Genomic DNA, 22980 nt, shown 5'->3' on the forward strand with positions numbered 1-22980 from the left:
AGGTGATCTCTTGTGGGGTGCCAACCACTATAGTGTGTGCGTGGGGGGGGGAAGGGGTGTTAAGTCCCCAGCTCAAAATACTCCCGCACTCCTACAATCACATGTGAGAGTCAAGGTGCTGCCTGGCTACTTAGTGAGTTGCACACACTCCATCACACCCCACATGTGGGGGTGGTTTAGCCCGAGGGCTGCAGCGCAGCTTCCAGGAAAGTGGTTAAACCCTGCTCCTCTATTTTCTACCCACTTTCCAAAACCCAAGGATACCCCAAGGCAACAGTTAAATACACAGATTAGAGAAACAGACAGCCACCAATCCACTCTGAACTATAACAAAGACACACCAGGATACACACAAAAAACTGTGGCTGCCAGCAGCATTCAGGATAATTTTAAAAATGACCTTAAATATTAAATACCCCGTTTGAAAAGGGTATTAAAGACCAGTTTCCAAAGGCCCTCTGGAATAAGCACAAAAATGACCACAGAGATTAGAGGTGCTGAGAGTGCACCCGCGCGTGTGTGTGTGTGTGTCCGGGAGAGGGGATTCTGGAATCAGGGTGCCTACTGACCATGGAGGCTCCCTCTGGCTAATGGCCCTGGTCACCTGCCCCCAGAGTTCAAGCTGGTCCACGTGAGGGAATGTGCTCCTTCAGGCACCTTGGCCCTGACTGATGAGAGCCTTACAGAACAGAAGGCACCATGAACCAGGCATTGCAGTCCTCGGGCTCCAGGGCCTTCTGGTGGAGCAAGAGGCAGTGACAAGGAACACCCCGCAGCCCCACCCCCCCACAAACACACACACACACACTCCCTCCAGAGATCTAGAGGAGGAAACCAAGGTATCATGTAAGCCAGAAGCCGCCGCCAGGCCACCAGGCAGGCTTAGCTGCTCCAAGAAAGTCCAAGAAGCATAATTCAAAGTAGCACAGTTCCCCCCCCCCCCCACAAGCAGCTCATTCATCCTGCTAAGCCCACACTTGCCTGGCAATTGTGCCCATCAGCTGAGCCAACTGGAAGGGTATCCAGGGCAAGCGGCACAGCTCAGGAACATGCATCACATGTACAGTGCACCCGTTTTGGGCAATCCATGGCTGAGGCTTCACTTCATCCCAAACTGGACTTCTTGAGAAGATGGCAGAGCTTCTCCCTCCGTATAAACAGGGCTTTGTCAGAAGAACAGAAAGGATCCCTGGCGCCCTCAGCAGACCTTGGGCCTAGAGCCGGAGAGAGAGAGTTCCACGATTCTGTGCACCTGCCAGAGTCTACCCTGATGCAGTGCTGATCAAGTGAACTATCGGTTACTTTTAATATTCTTACTTTTTATTTATTGACATTATTTATGCCCTGCCTTTCTCACAGGGACTTGAGGTGGATCACACAGAGTAAGTCAGGACAATCAACAAAATGGGGCATTCAATAAACCATGTAGGACTGCAGAAGTCTGGAACCAACCAGGAAGAACTGGAGCAGAGCATAAAGCTTCACAGGGCACATTCAATGGTGCAAAAATTACATAATAGGATTCTACTCCCAGTAAGCTACACACAGTAGTGTGGACCACAGTAAGTAACTTTGTGAACCATTTTGCACAATGCAGCCCTATTAGTTGTGCAGAAAACCTCCTTCGAATAATTCAGTCCTGCAGAAAGCCAGGAGACGGGGAGCCTTTCTGACCATCTCAGGCAGGTGAGAGCCACAATAGGAGGGCACATCTATGATCAATGGATGAATTTGCCCATTGGCAGGCTGGCACGTGCAGAAGGCCCTGTCCTGACAGAGCACAGGGGGAGAGGCTGTCCCCAAATAAGATGGGCCCAAACCATGGAAGGCATTGCATAGGATAGCCGATATCATAAACTGGAGGCTGGTAACAAACTGTCAGCCAGTGGAGCGTCGGCAGAATGGGAATGACCTGCAGGCTCTGTCTAGCACTCCATAATAGCCTAATATGCAGTTTGGAGAGGAGACGACTGAATAATAATAATAAATAATAATAACAACATTTAATTTATATCCCGTCCCCCCCCAAGGCAGGCTCAGGACAGCTTACAGCATAATATAAAATACAAAGATTACATAATAAAACAACGATCTACACATTGTACAATTTCCTTAAAATTCCCTTAAAACAATCTAATTAAAACCAACAATTCCCTGCGATCGTACTCGGTGCTGCATTTTCAAAAATTCCGATCTTACTCATTCACAGATTTTTGTAACGATGGTGCAGCAGAATCCACATCAAGAAAAGGCCAGCTGAAAGAGGGTAGTCTTGCAGGCCCTGCGGAACTGAGCACAGTGCCGGCTTGATCCAGATGCCGCTGGAGTTCATCCCCCAGGGCGACCAGCACTGTCTCTGTTCCGTGACCTGGGCGGAAGCCGGACTGGTGAGGGTCTAGGACAGAAGCGTCATCCAGAAAGCTCGGTAACTGTAGCGCTACTGCCCTCTCAATAATTTTACCCAAAAAGGGTAAATTCGGGACCGGCCAGTAATGTGCCAATTTGGCTGGGTCTAAGGTCGATTTTTTGAGGAGGGCGGACCACAGCCTCTTTAAGAGGTGTTGGAAAACGCCCTTCCACAAGGGATCTATTTACGATATTCCAATATTCCATGCTGGCTGGGGCTGATGGGAATTGTGGACAAAAAACACCTAGAGAGCTACCGTTGGCCACCCCTGCCATATGGATATCTGAGCTCCCTCTGGCAAGCTTTAATTAGCCAGGAGGGGCAAGGGTTCAGATCACAAGTTGTTGGGCGCACAGTAGAGAGGATCCTGTCAACTTCCTCTAGGCTGAGTGTATTGAAGCGGTCCAGAACAGAACCAGAAGACAGGCACGGGGCCTCGAGTTCACATACTGTCTCCAATGTGACGGAGAGGCCGTAGCGGAGCGACGAGAATTTATCTGCAAAAAAGGTCGCAAAAGCCTCCCAATTCCCTAGAATTTGGCCTGCCTTGTGGCAGTGTTGTAAGGGTCTGAATTCTGTTAAACAATTGTGCCGGGTGCAAAATTGCAGACACAATCTTGGCCGCAAAGTAAGTTTTCTCTGTGGCTTTGACTGCCATCTCATAAACTCTCTATAAGATGTTCTAGTCGCTTCATCTTGAGTACACCGCCATTGCCTCTCTAGCCGTCTGAGTCCTCATTTCATCTGCTGCAATTCCAGGTTGGTGCTAGCTTAGAGCGAGGGCACAGAGGACGCTGAAGTGTGATCTCATCGATGGCTCTGGAGAGTCTGTCATGCCAGGACTCAACCAGGTAATCCAGGGAATCGCCAGGGGGCCAGGAATTCCGTAGAGCCATTTGGAACCCTTTTGGGTCCATCTGGCTCCGCGGGAGAGCTAAAATGTGCTCACCGCCTAAACGGGCTTGGGGTGGGACATCCACACGAGCCTTGAGGGCATAGTGGTCCGACCATGGAACTGCTTCAGCAGTAATACCGTCCACTAAAACTCCCGCAGCAAAGATCAAATCTAGCGTGTGCCCCACCTGGTGAGTGGGCGTTGTAACAAGTTGGGAGAGTCCCAGTGTCGCCATGGATGACACTAGGTCCATTGCCTGACTGGAGGTCGTGTCATCAGCATGGACTGGAGAAGGTGCAGTAGGTCAGAAAGGAACGCCTGGTCTCTTACCAAGAGAGGAGGAGGAGTGCCAGTTAAGCACACGGGGGGCAGGGAGTGTTGCAAGCAGCACCGGGGGTGGGGGTGGGGGGGGTGGAGAATGTCACTTTCAAAACACATCCAATTTTTTGGTCAAGCAAAGCAACACCCCCAAGGAGCTGTCCTCCCAACATATATGAGGACATGTACTTGGGAGAACAGTAACTTTTGTGCAAAAACCACCCAACCATCTGCCCCAGCCCTCAGTTCTCAATGTGGTTGTGGTGAAGCTGCAGCTTCTAAGTCATTAAGAACTGATTGCAGCAGCAGCAGCAGGAACAGCCTGTTTTGACAAAGGAAGGAAAGGCCCCCTGTGCAAGCACCAGTCGCTTCCGACTCTGGGGTGACGTTCAGAATCATTTTTTTCATTTTATTTTTCACAACGTTTCACAACGTTTTCACGGCAGACTTTTTATGAGGTGGTTTGCCATTGCCTTCCCCAGTCTTTTACACTTTCCTCCCAGCAAGCTGGGGACTCATTTTACCGACCTCGGAAGGATGGAAGGCTGAGTCAACCTTGGGCCGGCTACCTGAATTCAGCTTCCACTGGAATCGAACTCAGGTCATGAGGAGAGAGTTCAGACCACAGTACTGCTGCTTTACCACTCTGCATCACAGGGCTGCTGTTTTGACAAAAGAGTCCTTTAAATCACCCAGGCAATTCTGACAGCTCCCATGTTCCCCCTGCAGCCCAGCTCCCCAGAGCCGATGTGGCTTTCAACTTGTAGTGAGCCAGGGATGTGGTTGGAATGTGGCAGGCAGCTAGGCTAGGCAGTCCTCGGGCTTCTGTACAACACTACATGATTTAGAAAATCACCTCTACCCAGACATGTTTTTAAAATCTATCCATCCTCCAAGGAGCTTCAGATAGTGAACCCTAATTTCCTGTCAGAGATTAGCCCCAAATTCCCTACCTGACTCTGTTTAACAACTAAAAAAATGTGATAGTTCAGTTGTCATCAAGGAACACAGAAAGAGATGCCTGAATTAACATTTGAGAAAGTCACAGTGGTTATAAAATGAAGGCACAGGAGGCAGAGAATTGTACAAAGACCAGCAGAAAACCACCCATGGGCTGAAGTTTTATACATGTTTTTTTACAAACACACCAAAATTGAGACTGGATACTATTTGCACAGCTCCGGCACGCATGCTGCATCTTAATGCGTCCAGACACATCCCGAGGGGAGGGGAGTGGGACGGAAGGAGAAAGAGAAGGAACACCCCAAGAGAAGTTTGGAAACTCTCCTTTCAAAAACCTGCCCATTTTGTCGAGTATGCACCCCTTGCGATAAATTTGAGTCAGCAGCAAGCGACAGGGCTCTGCAGTCCTCCAACAGAGCACTGATCAGGTGGTTACCAAGCCCCTGGAAACGGCAGTACGATGCAGCTGAGGAGGCAAAGCACAACCCACAGACAAACTGTGGCTACCCTCGAGAGCGAGCCGACCTCTGCGTCTCCATCTTTCAGAGGAACGATGCACTGAGGCTGCAGCAGGGAATAGGGTAAGTTTGTGGCTTTGCTTCTCTCCCCCCCCCCCACTCCCCCGCATTGCCTGCTTGCTTTTAAGGCCCATACCTGCCACAGTTTTGGACTAGAGAGCATGCAAGAGAGAGCGAGAGAGGGAAAGAGAGAGTGAGTATGAAAATAACAATCTTTAAATGGCAGAAATATAATCTTCACTTGAATGCTTTACAAGCCGGCTGCAGTGACAGCTACACACTCTGTGGATGTCAAATGGACCTGCTGTCTGGTTAGGAAGAGATGGGGGGGAATAAATCTAATGCAGGGAAATGGGGGGGGGGGATCAGTCATGGCACATATGTACAGAACTGTGGCTTAACAGTGACAGATTTATATCTGACTTAAATTATTTCGCAGCTATGACATTTTACAGCAAAGGACTGTTTACATTGCTGCAGGGATTTTAAGGCTATTCTTTTAGACAGTTATTCTCCCCCCCCCAACCCCCCCCCCCCCCAATCCTTTATAAAACTGAGAGGGGGGAGAGAGAACCGAAAGATGAGCATGGGATTCAGACCCCTGCAAACAGAAAGCAGGCTTTGTATAACGTTTGGAAGAGATGAGCAGTTTAGGGAGAATGTTGCCACTGGGAGCTGGCAGCAGAGGGAGAAAGGAGGGAGACAGGAATAGATGAGCCAGACAGAAGGATGAAGAGTGCTTTTGTAAATCCCTGTCTTTTGCCCAGGAAGGGCCATGCCACAGTGATGGAGGTCTCTGTACTGGCTTCTCATAAATGCAGCTTTGGCTGAAAGAAAGCAATGCAGGGAAGGAAAATCTCCCTATATCACCCCTCCAAATTGCATTCCTCAGCTGTGCAATAAATTGGGTGTTTCTGTATATATTTGCTCCCAGGCAACCATGGAGAATCGGGTCGTCAAGGCATCATCTCCCTGTGTGCTGGCTCTTCTCTTCTTCATACCAGCTGTTCTGGGCGTCTGTCCTTCTGTGTGCTCATGCTCAGAAAATAACAGAAACGTGGACTGTTCTGGCAGAAACCTGACCACACTGCCACACGGACTTCAGGACAACATTACCTACTTAAACCTGTCTCATAACCACTTGGCAGACCTCAACAGCCAATTGACTCGGTTTGCCAATTTGAGGACCCTGGATATTGCCCATAACCAGCTCTGGAACCTGCCGGCTAATCTGCCCCGGTCACTCTGGGAAATATATGCTGCACACAACAACATCAAGGTCCTTCAAAAGCTGGACACGGCTTACCAGTGGAACCTGAAGGTCCTCGATGTGTCTGAAAACATGGTGGAAAGGGCCGTTCTCATCAACAACACACTAAGCAACCTCAAGTTCCTCAGTCTCAGTAGCAACAGACTCTGGACAGTCCCCACTAACATTCCTTCCAACACCGAAACAGTGGATCTATCCAACAACTTCTTAACGCAAATCCTACCTGGCACACTGGTGAGGCTCCCCCACCTTTCCAAACTTTACTTGCACAACAACAAGTTCACCTACATTCCCGACAAAGCTTTCGACCAGCTCATTCAACTGCAACTAATAACGCTTTATGGAAATCCCTGGTCGTGCAGGGACAGCAAGCAAGCCCTCTCATATTTGCAGAAATGGATGGCAGAAACCAGTGCCAAAATCACAGGCCCGATATGCACCGATGAAGCCACCACTCCCTGGAAACATGCCATGCTGTCCTCGGCTGCCCCCACAGCTGGGGAGAACCACCTCCTTGTGAAGGCTATTAAGGCAGCAGGCACTGCTGGGTCTCCAGTGACAACAGAGCAAGCCCAGCTCGGGCACCGCCAATTCCGAACAAAGGAGGGGATGCTCAGCGCTACCGCTGGCCACACCGTGGCATTTGGCAGCTCTGAAAGGCCGCTGGTCCTCTATCCAGAAGGCCTGAGCACAGAGAGGCTCAACTCCTATGAAGCAGCCGCCGCCACACAGACGATCCATCTTCAAGGTACAAGCTCTGTGAATTCAAGCACAAAGGGTCTGGCGGGAACATCCGTGACTCCTATGACCTTGAGCATCACCAGTGGGATGCCTACAAACCAGTCAAGAAGGCCTCAAAGCACAACCGTCACTGTAAAAAAAGCAGAATCAGCCACAAACATGAACCCTCATCGCAATTCCAGAGCAAGTCACTGCAAGGGTGTCCCATTCTTCATCATCACACTCACTGTGGTGGTCCTGGCGACTGGCTAAGGGCTTGTGCTTGTGAATAATTGCTTCATTATTCCTCCTCAGTTAGTGGAACAAAAAAATGTTTGTGTCCAACAGGGATTCAAGTGCAAGAAGAAAGCCTGCTTCAGTTCAGGAACAGGGCTTACAGAAAGCAACTTCTCCTAAATGAAAAGACTGCACAAAATTATGTCTTGATAACCAGGCTGCTACATACCTTAACTATATTTGAGTTTAAAACACAAAAATCTAATTCTATGAAATAATATGATTGTTTTTATGAAATGTGCTGGTTTTGTATTTACATTTTTAATTTTCTTCAAACACACACAAAATAAAAACAAAGTCAGTATTTTATGTATCAAGTTTTGTCATTAAACATCTGGAAAAGAAAAATATGAAAGGCCTGTATCATACATGTATTGCCTTGCTAGACATGCTACTCAGAGAGTCTTGTAATATAAAAGTATTGGTCCTTTATAAAAGATGATGCGCAAAAAGGACTAAAGGGGGAAAAATAAAGTCATCTAAAACTAAACTGTTTCTTATTCTGAGGCGTATGGGTGGCACATTAACTGAAGCTGTACACATGCATGCATATGCATACATTATGTGTGTTAAGGTAAGAACATCTTTATAAGAAGGAATAGCTTTCAAATGTCTACTTTAAGCACGTGTACAGGCAATCTTTCACCTGGAGATAATGCTAACCATGGCCTGTTGCCATAATCCAATTATAGTCCCAAATTCCAGTGACACCTGCTGAGACCTGAATGCCCTCTTGAAAGCACAGAAGCTGGGAAGCGGCTTCCCTTGGCAAGGATGCCACACCAAATACCCATCTACGAAAGCCATGGTTAGCAAACTCACTTCAAACCCAGGTTTGCAAGTCAATACTTAACTATTGCAGAGGTATTCTGCAGTTAGGTTTAATGTCAAGACTCAGGGGAAAAGTCACAGCTAAGCATTATGGGGGTCCAAGACCCAGCAGGACAGACAGGCGGGGTCACTTCAAGGAGAACCAACTTCTACAGAGTCCGGGGCCCCTCCAGGAAGTCATATAAGGACATAAAAGCTATTGACCACAGCATATGGTCCTGTAGCGCACACTCAAGCAATTTCCCCAAACGGTAAGGAGAGATCACAAATGCAGTCACCAGGTCATCTGCAACAACCACAGTTTTTAAACTGGCAAGTGCCCTCCACAGCACAAGGAGAGAGACAAGGCGAGGGCTGCCCTGACCTGACCACATACTGAGTTTCAGAAGAACCAATGAATCACTGTCTCAATGCTTCACAGTGCAACCAGAGACTTGGCCCAATTCTTTCTCCAAGGCAGAGAAGAAATAATTGGGGGGGGGGGGGGGGGGATCTCCCTAACAAGTGGAGTGGAGACGAAAGTGAGTGGAGATGAAGGGGTCCTGCACCTTTGCTCCTCTTCCTTCCTGTACTGTCTCCATCACATCTACAAGAACAGCTACTAGGGGACTCTCTCACCCTGTACCTGCTGCACTTGCTCCCCTCCCCCTTTTTTTCTCCATCTGGTGTGCCCTTGCAGGAATACACCCCTGTTCCGAAGCAACTGGTCCTGGTTCCCATCTCTCCAGTCGCACAGCAGCCCTTCATCCCCAATGGCACATGCAGACACTGCCCCTCTTGCCAATACTGCTTCCTCCATCTCCATGACAACACAGGGATACAGCTTTGTTGCCCTGACAACTGCATCCTGGCTCGCTCTTCCCTTGCCTTCTCCTGGCAGAGTTCTATACCCAAACCTTTGCAAGAGTGATCTCCATCCCTGCATAGCAGGCTGTCAGTGATCACAATGTTTGGTTGGCTACTTTGATGAAGAGGGCCCATTGCATACAGATTTCTAGGTGTCTTAACTATTAAGAGCCACAGTCCACAGTCACAGCTAGAGTTCAGAAGCCAGGCAAGATCCTGATGTTATCCATGGTTTGTCTTCACCTATGGGTAAGATGCAAGAACAGCCACTAGCTCGGCTGGCTTTAAAGAAAGGTTTGACCAATTCACAGATTGGCAATGATGGCTAAATGGACCTTCTGCTGAGGTGCAAAGGATGGGGGAGGTGATGGCTGTTGACCTCTGCTGAAAACCTTCCCAAGAAATATTTGGTTGGCTAATGTGGCTATTTTTGGTCCAGACTACCAGGCCTTCTGCTAAGGACTTCTGTGACTGAAACGACCTTTAGAATCTCCCACAAGGCCATGGTCGATGGTGTCACTAGACTTTATAGTGGAATTACCCCCTCGCAGGGGAAAACCATAATTCTTGTAGTAGTGGACACTTTCTCAAAACAAGCACATTTCATCCCTTGTTCCAAACTCCCCACCGCTAGAAAGTTAGCTCACTTATTCTTTCAACACGTGGTCTGACTACACTCGTTCCCCGAGAAGGTAATTAGCGACAGCGGGGTTCAGTTCGTTGCCAACTTCTGGCGGGAGTTCTGCAAACTGGCAGGTATCAAACAGGGATTAAGTTCCGTCAAGCACAGGTAGTTCAAGAATAGACTGCTTTATTTTTAATCAAAGTTAGCTCTTTATTGAAACTTCATGTTGCAGATAAGACGTTGTCTTTGAGAAGACTAAAGAAAATACGGTTACAGTCAGCTATATAGATACAAACAGACACGTTTGGAATTCTGAGTTCAAAGGGCAAAGCAGTAATTTTCCTCTACCTAGCCATAGCCTTCTAACGCCAGCCTGAGACCAAGATAAGACCTAGAGAGGCCTGGGATTTTGGTACTAAAACAAAGCAAGACAATTCCATAAACATCTGCCAGATGGCTCCAGGGATGTGAGAAGAGAGGGGCTGTAAATGAACGGTGCCCAGGGCCATGCCTTGACTATACTTCCCCCTCTATGACATCAGAGTGCTTGACCCTTACAGTGGGTGGGAGTTTTGTCCAAGGGGAAATGTCCTTCACAAAGTTGGCTTTTCATGGGCTGGGGCAGGAAAAATACATTACAAATTACAGAAAAACTTCCTCACCACAGATGAAACGGAGGAAATTGCACAGCCATTGCTGGGGCAGCATCCTGCTTCGGTTGCTTTCGAAACAGCTGTACTTTTTGTCCCTTCAGGGTGAACAGTTCCCATGCATGTATCCTCTGCCCCCAGGACATAGCTTGTCTCAAACTGAGAGACCCCATCCGCTAGGATCCTGTGAAGGCTTGATGCGTTGTTTGACAGTGGAATCAGCTCCTGAGGGAGGTGGTGAGCTCCCCTCACAGGCAGTCTTTAAGCAGCAGCTGGGTGATCCCTGGTCAGGGATGCTGTAGGCTGATTCTGCATTGAACAGGGGGCTGGACTAGATGGCCTGTATGGTCCCTTCCAACTCCATGATTCTACTATTTGTAATACTTAAAACCCTATGCAGATCATCACAGCAATGGATTGGATTCAGATTCAAATTTTTCTGCTGATGGCAAGCACTTCTGTCAGCAGAACAGAACTCCCCTGCCTCTTCCCTCTGACTGTCCATTGGTCTCTCCTAAATGCTGTTCCTGGAAGACAGGGGACCCTCAAGAATGGCATGAGGGGCAAATCTAGCCTCTGTAGTGGGAAGAAAGCTTGGCAGAAACTAAATCTTCCCTTTTCTTAGCAGAAGATTTAGTCTGGATGCAACCCTATGCATGGTAAGGGGCAGGGCTTTTTTTGTAGCAGGAACTCCTTTGCATATTAGGCCACACACCCCTAATGTAGCCAATCCTTCAGAAGCTTACAGGGCTCTTAGTACAGGGCCTTCTGTAAGCTCCAGAAGGGTTGGCTACATCAGGGATGTGTGGCCTACTATGCAAAGGAGTTCCTGCTACAAAAAAAGCCCTGGTGAGGGAACTGAGATGAGGTCCACTTCCCCAAGTCCCCAGTGGTATACACAGGCCGATGAACATGAATTCAATGTATGCAGTCGTAGCTGTGCAATTAATGCACCATAAAACCAAGAGTATTTGGTTCACAGTAGTCAGAGCCCTCCTCATATGCAGGTCACAGCCTTAGAAATCTGCAATCACTAGAAGACGGGGAGGTGCAGAACAGGTCTCTGGGAGACTCTCACCAGACACAGGGGTTGCAGGGGTTGAAACCTGCTTGGATAGTCTTGATATCTAGAAAGGAATTCTGTCCCAGAAAGGAGCATCCTTATTGTCAGACTCTGTTCACTGATACTCTTCTTGAATGCTAATCACTAACCATACTAATTAATAAAAGATATATGCTTACTAACTCGCATTAGTATAGTAGTAGGAGGGGGGGCCAAGCAGAGGCTAGCCTAAGAGTAGCTTCCCAGGAATATCAAAGGTTGTTAGCTGGTCTTTGAAGTAGAAAGTTCCTGGGCCGATTCTCACCTCCCCCCTAGAGGCAGCAAGGACATTGCTGCCGAGAAATGTAACCACCAACTGTAGGAGATAAGGGGGAGTCGTGTGGAATGTATCACATGCAAAGACAGCCTTTGTTTTGGGAATTAGGGGTAGATGTGAATGCTTTGATGTATAATGTTAAATACCAATGACTCGAAATGCTAACCATCAGTTCCAATGTCTTTCATGCTGAAGTAACTTTGGAGAATACAATAAATGCAACTTTGTTTCAAATAACTAAGTCTGCTCATTTTGGGAACTTCAATGAACCTTCGCTGGCATTTTGGAACTGATCCTTTACGAAGGTTTATCAGCGCAGGTAACTTTGTAGCGGATGGCTGAAAAGGTACCCAGCGACCGAGAGCCTTCAGACCCAATCAACATCCCGGTGTCCCCAGCGTGGTACGTTACTGAGCAACGGAGACCGGCCAGGCTACGGGGGACGACACACATACAGGAACTATTCATCACCCCGAGAGCGTGGTACCTAGGGTGGCCAGACCGTCCCGGGAGTCCGGGAATGTCCCGGTTCTGGCCACCCAATCCCGCCTCCCGGGCTGCCTATACCGGGACCATTAAAGGTCCCGGTTTAGCCAGCCCCGGAGGCGGTGGGCCGCCGGTGGGGAAGGCGGGGAGTGAGGGAGGGAGCGTCCCCCTTGAGAGTTGAGAAAGTGCCTTATCCCATATACTGATGAAGTATATACAGGATTTCAGAACAAAATTGTTTCCGGCGGTGATATTTGGGGGATTTTTGGGGATGTCACAGGAAGTGCTGTGAAGTCACTTCCTGTTTCCGGCAGTGGCATTTGGGGGAAATGATGTCATTTGGGGGAAATGATGTCACAGGAAGTGATGTCACTTCCCATTTCCGGCAGGTGACGCGGGGAAATGATGTCACAGGAAGTGATGTCACTTCCTGTTTCCTGTGGTGGCATGACGTCACCGGAAGTGACGTCACTTCCTGTTTCCCCCCCCCACGTGTCCCTGGCTGGCCTTCAGACATTATGGTCACCCTAGTGGTACCCCCGCACCTCGACCACCTTAATGGACGAGGCCGCACTCCACCACGAGGCCATCTTCAACAGGCCAGTGCAGAAGGGGAACCCGGGGAGCGGAAATGAAACGCCGCCGAGCGAGGACAAGGAGAAGGGATTCCCCCAAACCCGATGACAAGCGGCAGGGGTCGGAGTCAGAGGACGAGGAGGAAGGACCCTCCCCAAAAGACCTTGATCCCGTAGAAGCACTGTGGGGCGAGGTATCTACCCTAGCCCGAGACCTGAGAACCTAAATGAAAGCGAACATGACGCTGATGGTGCGAGAGGTCCAAAAGCAGATCGACCCCGCGCTAACGAGGGGGACTGGGAGGTTGCCCCTGCCACAACCACCACTCCCGGCCCCACCCGCTGCTTTAGCAGCACCAGCCGCCCCGGCGGTCCCAGCAGGGCCGGGAAGATGGGGGAAAGCCCGGGAACTGGATGCTACGTTTGACGGGGATCCCGAGGGAGTGGAGTACTTCATAATCCAGGCGAACAGCTATATGCATTACTGGGGGGACACCTTCCCGGACGAGTTCAGCCGTGTCGACTACTTAATAATAATAATAATAATAAATTTATTTTTGTATCCCGCCCTCCCCCGCCAAAGGCGGGCTCAGGGCGGCTCACAGACATGGAATACCATGATTTGAATAAAACAATGCAAACAACAATTTAAATACAATTCAGTTACATAAATTAATTAAATAGATAAAATAGATAAAACAGGTGCTATGAGATGCTATAAGTCACAATCATACATCAGATGGCTAGATGGCTACAGGTCAGTTTAGCCAGGTTCTGTCTTAAAAGCAAGCTGAAAAAGAAATGTTTTGCAAGCCCTGCGGAATTGGTTCAGGTCCCGCAGGGCTCGCACCATCTCTGGAAGTTGATTCCACCATCGAGGGGCCATTGCTGAAAAGGCTTGCTCCCTGGTTGTCTTCAGTCTAGCCTCTCTTGGCCCAGGGATTATTAAAAGATTTTGAGAGCTAGATCTCAGTGCTCTCTGGGGAACATATGGGGAGAGGCGGTCCCTAAGGTAGGCAGGTCCTCGGCCATATAGGGCTTTAAAGGTAATAACCAGCACCTTATAGCGAACACGGTACACAACTGGTAGCCAGTGCAGATCCCGCAGCCCAGGTCACACGTGTTCCCACCGAGGTAGTCCCACTAGCAGCCTGGCCACCGCGCTCTGCACTACCTGAAGTTTCCGTGTTCGGTATAAGGGCAGCCCCATGTAGAGGGCATTGCAGTAGTCTAGTCTCGAGGTGACCGTTGTGTGGATCACAGTTGCTAAGTCGCTGCGTTCCAAGAAGGGAGCCAACTGCCTCGCCCTCTTGAGGTGAAAGAAGGGGTCGAAAATGAAGGGGGCCGCCCAAAGATGGTACGTGAGCCTGTACGAAACCAGGGGTCCTGAGCTGGATACCGTAGGGGGCTTCCTTCAAGCCCTACTCTCCCAGTACAAAGATCCACTGCAAGAGACGAGGGCCATCACCACCCTCCAGAACCTGCAGCAAGAGACAATGTTGATACGAGAGTACACTGCAGAGTTCCGGACCCATTGTGCCAAGATTCGAGGCTGGAGTGAAATGATGAAAATGACAGCGTACCGACGGGGGCTGAACGCCAGCCTGCTGGATCGGGCCCTGGGGCAGGCGAGACCCACCACCCTGGTCGGGTGGATACAGTTAGCAGGTGAAGTTGAGACCAACATGAAAATGGTTGCCCTCCAACGCCAGCAGCAGCAAGGGGGTAGGGCCAGCCGAGAAACCAAGCTGAGCCCGAAACGAAGAAGACACCGGTAGAAGGGGGGAGCCGTAAAACCCCTTCCACCGACCCGCAAGTGCTATCGATGCGGGGACCCGAATCACCTGGCTGCCAACTGCCCAGAGCGCCCCCAGGGCCCCCCTGCGACCCCCAAACCGGAACCGGTGGGGGCCAAGAAACCGGTCAAACCGAAGGAATCCAGCCGTGGCAGCACCGCCCTATCGATGGTGCTTGATGAACATTCTATACTGCTGGAAGATCTGGGCAAGGACCCCTGGGAGGCCGAGCCGGCGGGAAACGGGAGCGACCTGCACTGATGGGTGCCTGGTGGCAGGTCGTGGATGTATCGGCACCACTGAGGGTGAGGATATCTGGATCGCTTTTGTTTGTTCCACTTATTCTGTTAAATGTGAGACTGAAAAGGTTCGTGCACGCCAGAGCACTTATAGACTCAGGGTGCACTAGAGAAATCATCACCCCTAGGTTAGTGGACATGTTAGAGCTGGCCCAGGAGCCCCTCCCACATCCGATTCAATTCGAGCAAATGGACTGGACGGTGATGAAGGGTGAGCCCTGTGTAGAGGAGACTCAGAGAATCCCTGTGGGGATAGACGATCATTGGGATTTCCCTCGTAGCCGTTCACCGCTCGGAATGGAGTCATCTTAGTGGAGCTGTTATGGTATCCGTACTCAGCAAACGGTAACAGCTCCACCCAGTTGGACTGTTGGAAGTTTATATAGCACCTTAAATATTGCTCTAGAAGTCCGTTCACACGTTCTGTCTTTCCGTCTGTCTGTGGGTGGTAGGCGGAACTCAGTCCCTGCTCCATCCCAGTCTACAAAGCTCCCGCCAGAAGTTGGCAACGAACTGCATCCCGCGGTTGCTAATGACCTTGTCGGGGAACGAGTGGACCCGGACCATGTGCAGGAAAAATAAATACGCTAGTTCTTTAGCCGTGGGTAGCTTTTTGCAAGGGACAAAGTGGGCTTGCTTAGAAAAGGTGTCCACCATTACCAATATCACCGTCCGCCCCTGAGAGGGCGGTAGTTCCACAATAAAGTCCATCGATACTATGGACCACGGTCGTTCGGCTGTGGGAAGGGGTTGTAAGTGCCCTGGCACTTTGCCCCCCCTTCTTTTACCCATGAGGCAGGTAGGGCACGACTGTACATAATCTGAAATGTCCTTTTTCATTTGGGGCCACCAAAATTGTCTATTCACCAAGTGGAGAGTTTCGACATAACCAACTTCAATGAACCTTCGCTGACATTTATGCCCCTGGAGAGAAATCTGGAATGCAGGCAGCACCCTCTCCACACACACACACACACACTTATATTCCATCTTTCCTCCATCCCCAAATATCACAATCCCAGGAGGTCTCCTGTCCAGGTGCAGACCTGCTCAGCTTCAACCAGGAGGCAGTTTCAAGGGCCCTGAAACCACAGTCTGGGGCCCAGCACATACAGAACCACACAATACTGAGTCCTATGTCACTGGACACTGCCTTCACCTTAAGGACAAGTCTACTATCAGGGCACTCCTTCAAGCACAGTTATTTGAACACACACTTGCATCAGGGGTGGCCAAACTTGCTTAATATAAAGGCCACATAAAATAAACATCAGATGTTTGAGAGCCCTGAGACATGAACAAATATTACACACATGTCTATTAAAATTCTTAATACTTTCTTTGCACAGAAAGATACATACGTATGAACTTTACAATATGACCATGCTAGAAGGAGACTTTTTCAAAAACAAAAGCTGGGAGTAACAGTACCCATAAGACCGACATGGGGAAAAGTTAGGGAATTCTTTTTTGGCACCAGTGAGAGAAGGAAACACACATGTACCATATAAATCACTGACCACCATTTGCATCATTATGTATCTCTCTTTGCCTTGACACCAAGGTTGGTGAATACAGCTCCTGCAATAGCTATGAGGTTAAGGGGAAACTCTGTGCCGCCCTCTTTAATTCCATCCCTCTTCCAGTGCTTCCTCAGCTCTTGTGCTCTCTTTCCCCATTCTAGGTCTCTGGGTGACCTCTGTGGTAGAGAATAGCTTGCAAGCATGCCTATTCCCCCCTCCTTCCCCACCTTGCACATGGCAGAAATAGTCACTCAGAGGCTGACTGAGGTCCCATTGCTAAGCATGCCTACTTGAGAATAAGCCTGCATTAAATTACTCCTTGACCTCAGAGAGCTGCACAATGTGTGTGAAAGAGCTGCATGTGGCTCCTGAGCTGCAGTTTGGCCACCCTGCACTATTACACCACACTCCTCCTTGGACAGGAGGGCTATGAACAGGAAATGATGGGCAGGGTAAGAATCAGCAGTGGCTGAACGATCAAAGCCATTGCTAAATATGCAGGAGGGACAGGTTCCAGTTTATTACCTTGGAAAATGCAGAAGAGTGTTCTAAGCCCTTCCTTCCCCCACTTCGGACTCTCCAGGCCTACTGAAGCGAACTCTGGAAGTAGACCCAGGCTGCAGAAGCCATATCCCTGTCTGGAATGCAAATGTTTGGAGTTGGATGCTAAAGGTGGAGGGAAGGACTGGCAGCTCACCCTTGACACGTGCCAGATCCCTCCTTTGCAGCTCCATATTGCAGCAGCAATTTCCATGGTAACCCAAAGGAGAGAACTCTAAAAGGGAAGTTATTCCCAAATGTTAAAAAAGAGAGCAGCATTTCTCTCTGGTTCAAAGGATCAGAACAACAAGCTGACCAGGGTAGTATTTACACTTACCAAAGAAACTAAGCTAGCAAGTCCAGCTAAATATCAGAAAAGCCCAGGTAAGTCCTTTCACTTATGCTCTTGGGGGCAGAGTGTTTGAAAGAGCCTTCTAATTCAGCCTATTTTCCTATGACTGTTTTCCAAAGGAAGGGGGAATTGCCAGACACATCAAAGATGCACCACCCACAATATTTCCTGCTGTCTCCCTCTCCCATCCAACAAATCAGCACAAGCATCTGCGGCCTCCTATTTGTTTTTTCCTCCTTACATTTCTGCCCTGTCATCTGAGCCCCCAAGTGTCTATAATGTACTGGCAGCTGCAAATGGTGATGGGGGGAGAGGCAAGAATTAAATAGTTTGACCTCTCAGTCCCACACTGTTGCCACATAATGGTCCACCAGCTAACCCCTGTGTTAGATCTTTCAATTCTGCCTCCTAAAATCTGCTGAACTTGCCTTCCTACATGTGCAATTAAACTGGCAATTAGCTCCATGCAACAATAGCACACAGGAATGCTCTTTTGGTCTCTTTCAAAAGAACAGTGTCTTGAGTCAGCCAGGGCTCCAGGGCTCGGTAACAGCAAGCCCTCCACAGTAAAAGAAGAGCCTTGTGTAGCCAGCCTTGAGTTAATAATAATATTAATAATAATAATAAATTTATTTTTGTATCCCACCCTCCCCCACCAAAGGCGGGCTCAGGGCGGCTCACAGACATGGAATTCCATGATTCAAGTAAAACAATGTAAACAGTTTTAAATATAATCAATTACATAATAAATTATTTAAAATAAATAAAATATATAAAATAGGTGCTAAAATACTGTAAGTCGTCATATCCACAAGATGGCTAGGTGGCCACACGTCAAATTAATCAGGTTCTGTCTCAAAAGCAAGCTGGAAAAGAAATGTTTTGCAAGCCCTGCGGAATTGGTTCAGGTCCCGCAGGGCTCGTACCATCTCTGGAAGGTGGTTCCACCATCGAGGGGCCATTACTGAGAAGGCTTGCTCCCTAGTAGCCTTCAATCTAGCCTCTCTTGGCCCAGGGATTGTTAAAAGGTTTTGAGAGCTAGATCTCAGTGCTCTCTGGGGAAGCTGACCAGTAGGAAAATGACAGGCTTGTTGGGATTCACAGCCAACAGCAGGTGCAGAGCCACCAACACCCTCCAGCCCTGATTCACAGCACATGAAACTCAGTTGGCCATTCCCAGCCCACCAGTATCACCTACACCTTTAGAGTGCCACAAACCAAGGCTGAGAACAGAGCAACAGACAAGATAACAAAGTGCACACCTCCTGACCCAACTCCAGCTGCTTGCTAATAATGAAGTTGCAGGATTGCTTCTGAGTAACTGGTTGCAAGCATTACCATTGAAGGCGGAGTTATAAAACCAGCCAAGAGAGGCTGTTAGGTGTGGATGCAGTGAGTACAACAGATGCTAAGCCACTCAATCCGCCTTGCCTGCCTTCTGGCACCTGATACTCAGCACCAACATGCCAGTTCCTTTGCATATTAGGCCACACACCCCTGATGTAGCCAATCCTTTGGCTTTGGGCCCCCTTTTCATTGAACTTGGTTTTAGAGACATCCTGGGTCTCCCCAGCCAATTAAATGCTTTGGACTCTTCTTTATTTGAATAGGAGAGAAGAAGCACATCCTTCATTAACTCCTAGAAATCAATGGCCTCCAACAGTGCTTTGCTCTAGCTGAACTGAGCTTCTTTCCTTGTGTCTTTAAATTATTTGTACTTTATCATTAGTATTCAAGAACAACTTTTCCCACCAGCCCAGGAAAACAACACTTAAAAATGGATGGGTAGATTATATTCTGTGGCCACTGGCCCAGTCTCTGGTTTATACGTCTTGCTGTCTCAAATGCTTCAGTATAAATGTATCATTCTATATTTAGGCAATTAGCTCAGCACTTCTGTTGCTTCCATATGGATTCAGAAACACAGCCCAGCTGAGGAGAACATTTGATGATTCAGTTTTTATGCACAAGCTTAACATTTATCTACAGCTCTTACACTCCACCTTTTTTGTGCTAAAAAGGGACCCAAAGCAGCATACAACACAAATGAAAAAATTCAATTATACAGTTTTTTAAAAGGGCAAGGGAAAACTATCCAGATAAAGATAATTCAGAAATCGTTGCCTCCACCCTGTCGCAAAGAGTGTCAGGAATCTCTTTCTGCCATGTATTTGCATTCATATCATGCTCTAAGTAACTGTACTCTGGCACTGCGTCTCCTGTACCTTGTATTGAGTTCTATATTTGGGGGGGGGGGGGGTATAACTAACACTGCTTGCACAGAACATCACTCACCTGCTGTACCCGGCTTATCTTGTTGCTATGACACCAGGCGTTGCATCCCCCTAATCAGTGCCATGTTCTAACTGGAATGACCTTGGATACTTTGAGGAACTATCTACAAACTAAATGTTATGAGAACTGTTCTGAACGAACTTTGGTAAAAAGAAACTCAAGCGGGACAAGTTGGCGCCAAATCCTGACCATTAACCTAAACTATATTAATTAGTTGCTCTGCTTGCAGCTTACAATAAACCTTATCTATGTTTCATCAGAGAAGTTTGTTTGAATGACACTTAACTAACCTGACAAAGAGCTCCATCTTACATGTGTCTAAAACCCAGGAAGGCAGACAACTTCCAGCCTACTAAGGAAACTGTTCCACAGCGACAGACACTCCTGTGCGGCAGCATTTCGAACAGCTCTGCAGGAAGGAACAGAAAGGGTGAACGGCTGTTTTGGTCAGAGAGCACACACATTCATACAGGGACAGAACTACTGGTGAGGCTCTCAGAATTCCTCAGATTGTGCTCAGTCTCCAAAATCCTAGGCGTTATAAACCCAGACTAAAAGCCAACATATGCTTTCTCTCCTTCCCTCTCACCAACCAACCTAGTTTTCACCTGCCCCCATCTCCAGCTATAGTTATTATATACTTATCCCAAGCAGCTTACACCATTCTCCTCTCCTTCATCTTATCTTCATGACAATCCTGTGAGGTATGTTAGCCTGAGACTGTATGACTGGCCCAAATTCACCCAGTGGGCTTCCAGGGCACTCTGGGAGTCAAACCTGGGTCCCCAGAACCTCGTGTGAAATCTCTAACTGCTGCGCCACACTCACTTGCATGAGGCGGCAGCTGCTGCTGAACAGGAGCAAGTAGCCAGGCAGGTGTGACTCACTCAAACTGCCTGGCAGCAAGTTACCTGGTGGCTGCTGTTAGGCCCCTTCCCCTCCTTTGCTTTCCTGACAGAAACAAAGGCTTAAAGAAGGGGTGTCAAACATGCGGCCCGAGGGCCAAATTAGGCCCCAGAGGGCTCCTTTTAGGCCCCTGAGCAACTCACTGTCATCTGTTTCCTTCTCCCTCTCTCTTGCTTCCTTCTGCATCTCAGCTTGCTTTGCAAGGCTTGCTCAATCGGACAAGAGCTACAGAGCAAAACCTCTATTTACTCCATTGGCTGAGGCTCCTCCCTTGGCTGGCAGATGGAAAATGGCAGTGGTGTTCCAAATAGGAAAATAAATTAGAGAAAGCCTGCAATAGAGTGGAGTGGAGTGGAGTGGAGTGGAGTGGAGTGGAGTGGAGTGGGTGGGGTGGGGTGGGGTGGGGTGGGGTGGGGTGGGGTGGAGAGGAGAGGAGAGGAGAGGAGAGGAGAGGAGAGGAGAGGAGAGGAGAGGAGAGGAAAGGTCCCCTGTGCAAGCACCAATCGCTTCCGACTCTGGGGTGATGTTGCCTTCACAACATTTTCACAGCAGACTTTTTACGGTGTGGTTTGCCATTGCCTTCCCCAGTCATCTACATTTTACCCCCAGCAAGCCAGGTACTCATTTTACCTATCTCAGAAGGATGGAAGGCTGAGTCAGCCTAGAGTCAGCTATCTGAACCCAGCTTCCGCTGGGATCAAACTCAGGTCATGAGCAGAGCTTGGACTGCAGTACTGCAGCTTACCACTCTCTGCCATGGGGGCTCTTATCTTTAACCGGGTAGCAATCTTATATAACCTAGACCATGGGCATCCCAGGTAAGCCAGGCATGGGCTATAGACATTCTTTGTATCTTCTCAGGTTTGTAGGAAAATGTCTTTTCCGTCCACGGCTTCAGCATCTAGATTTAAGTATTCACTAGGGTAAAGGTGTCAAACTCATTTGTTATGAGGGCCAATCTGACACAAATGAGACCTTGTTGGGCCAGGCCATATGAGCACCTATTTAAGATTAGGTTTTAAAAACCCTTAAAACATGATTAAAACATTAGCACTCGTTGGTCTTAAAGGTGCTTTCTTTGTATCTCTTTCTTGGGATCCAGGGAACTGGGCAAAGGAAGCTCTGGCTTTTCCTTCCTTCCCCAGGGGACCAGGACAGGAGGAGCCTCAGTTGATAGAAGGAAGAGGGGCTTGGCTCAGTAGCTCTGCTGTGCAATTGAGTAATTCTCGCAAAGCAGCTGTTATGCAGAAGGAAGCAAGAGAGAGGGAGAAGGAAGTAGATGACAGCAAGTTGCGTGGGAGCCTGATAGGAGCCTTCTGGGAGGCTGATTTGGTCCCCGGGCTGCATATTTGTCACCCCTTCATTAGGGTTGTGCATTTGGCTAAACACAAGCCAAATAAATAACCAAAAAAAACCCCTTAATGGTATTTTTCGGGTATTTATTAAGCTTGGTTTAGGTTTCGGATATTGGTTGTCTATCTGAAATGGCCCAGCATCCTGTTAGAAAGGGCCCTATTCTCCACACATGGCTTGGAGGAGGCATTTAATGGGACTGTAAACCCTTTCAATGCCGTTCCTCCCTTCACTGGTTTCAATGGAGGACAGAGGCTCCTTTTTGGGGAGCCCATAGTACTGGACCTCCTGGTCCAATCTTTTTAACTTGGGGTTTTTTAAGGAGGGGCAGCAGCAATTATGATGAAATTTTGGTGCCTCTGCCTCAAAAAAACAGCTCCCCCCCAGCCCCATAGGATATAATGGAGCCAAAAATATTTGGGTTTTCCAAATATTTCCTGAACCCAAATACCATACTGATATCATGATTCAGGAATATTGGGAAATACCTATATTTTCCAGGTTCAATATGCCCAAACCCAAAGAACACTCAGGTTGGAGATTTTTTGTACACTCCTAGTATCCATAGATAGGGGTACACTGAGAATTAGATAAACTGATGATGATGTAAACAATAAGTTGTCTAGAAACGTCCCTGGAATGAGTGAGTCCTCTCTCCAGCTGCACTCTGAAGGCTACAAACGTCACTGTCCTAGGTGATATGTAGGGGCTACCACATTTTGAAATGCAAAAAAACAATCCCAACTGACTACTTCAAACAAGTGATCACTATGACAAATCAAATTTTAAATACCCCTTCTTTTTAAGCTGTGATAATTACTACTAACTAGGAATATTCCTAACCTTCCAATGCAAAAAGAGGACATTTTCATTATTTTTTTTTAAGAGCCCAAAAGAGGGCAGGCACCAAAAAAGAGAACCTCTGGTAACCCTGGATTTTGGCATTCACATTCCAACCTCCCTCCCTTTTTCGAGCCTTCCTGCATCTTTGCCAAACAACTGTAATCCACACAACTTCCTTGTGCAAACTGCATTATACCAACTGATGTTTACGTGTCACCCCACCCCCCCCATTCCCGTAGCAGCCCCTCCCAGCTGACTGTCCCCTGCTGCATGCTGAGGAACAAGAGAAAGTC

At 48.3% G+C, this 22980-nt stretch overlaps 2 protein-coding genes across 3 annotated transcripts in view; one reads left to right on the forward strand and one right to left on the reverse strand.

The window, feature by feature from the left end:
• Positions 1-22980, reverse strand: part of NF1 (neurofibromin 1) — a 249271-nt gene that overhangs the window by 91826 nt on the left and 134465 nt on the right. The gene's annotated exons all lie outside the window — the stretch shown is intronic.
• OMG (oligodendrocyte myelin glycoprotein) lies at positions 4865-7856 on the forward strand. Its single transcript, XM_060259473.1, has 2 exons — positions 4865-5164; positions 6036-7856. The coding sequence occupies exon 2, from the start codon at positions 6042-6044 to the stop codon at positions 7362-7364; it is 1323 nt and encodes a 440-aa protein (XP_060115456.1). The 5' UTR covers positions 4865-5164; positions 6036-6041; the 3' UTR covers positions 7365-7856.

This window comes from Heteronotia binoei, chromosome 18 (genome assembly GCF_032191835.1).
Source record: "Heteronotia binoei isolate CCM8104 ecotype False Entrance Well chromosome 18, APGP_CSIRO_Hbin_v1, whole genome shotgun sequence".
NCBI lineage: Eukaryota > Metazoa > Chordata > Lepidosauria > Squamata > Gekkonidae > Heteronotia > Heteronotia binoei.

Excerpts from the sequence above, each read along its gene's own strand:
- OMG (XM_060259473.1), top strand. The coding sequence starts at position 6,042 with ATGGAGAATCGGGTCGTCAAGGCATCATCTCCCTGTGTGCTGGCTCTT.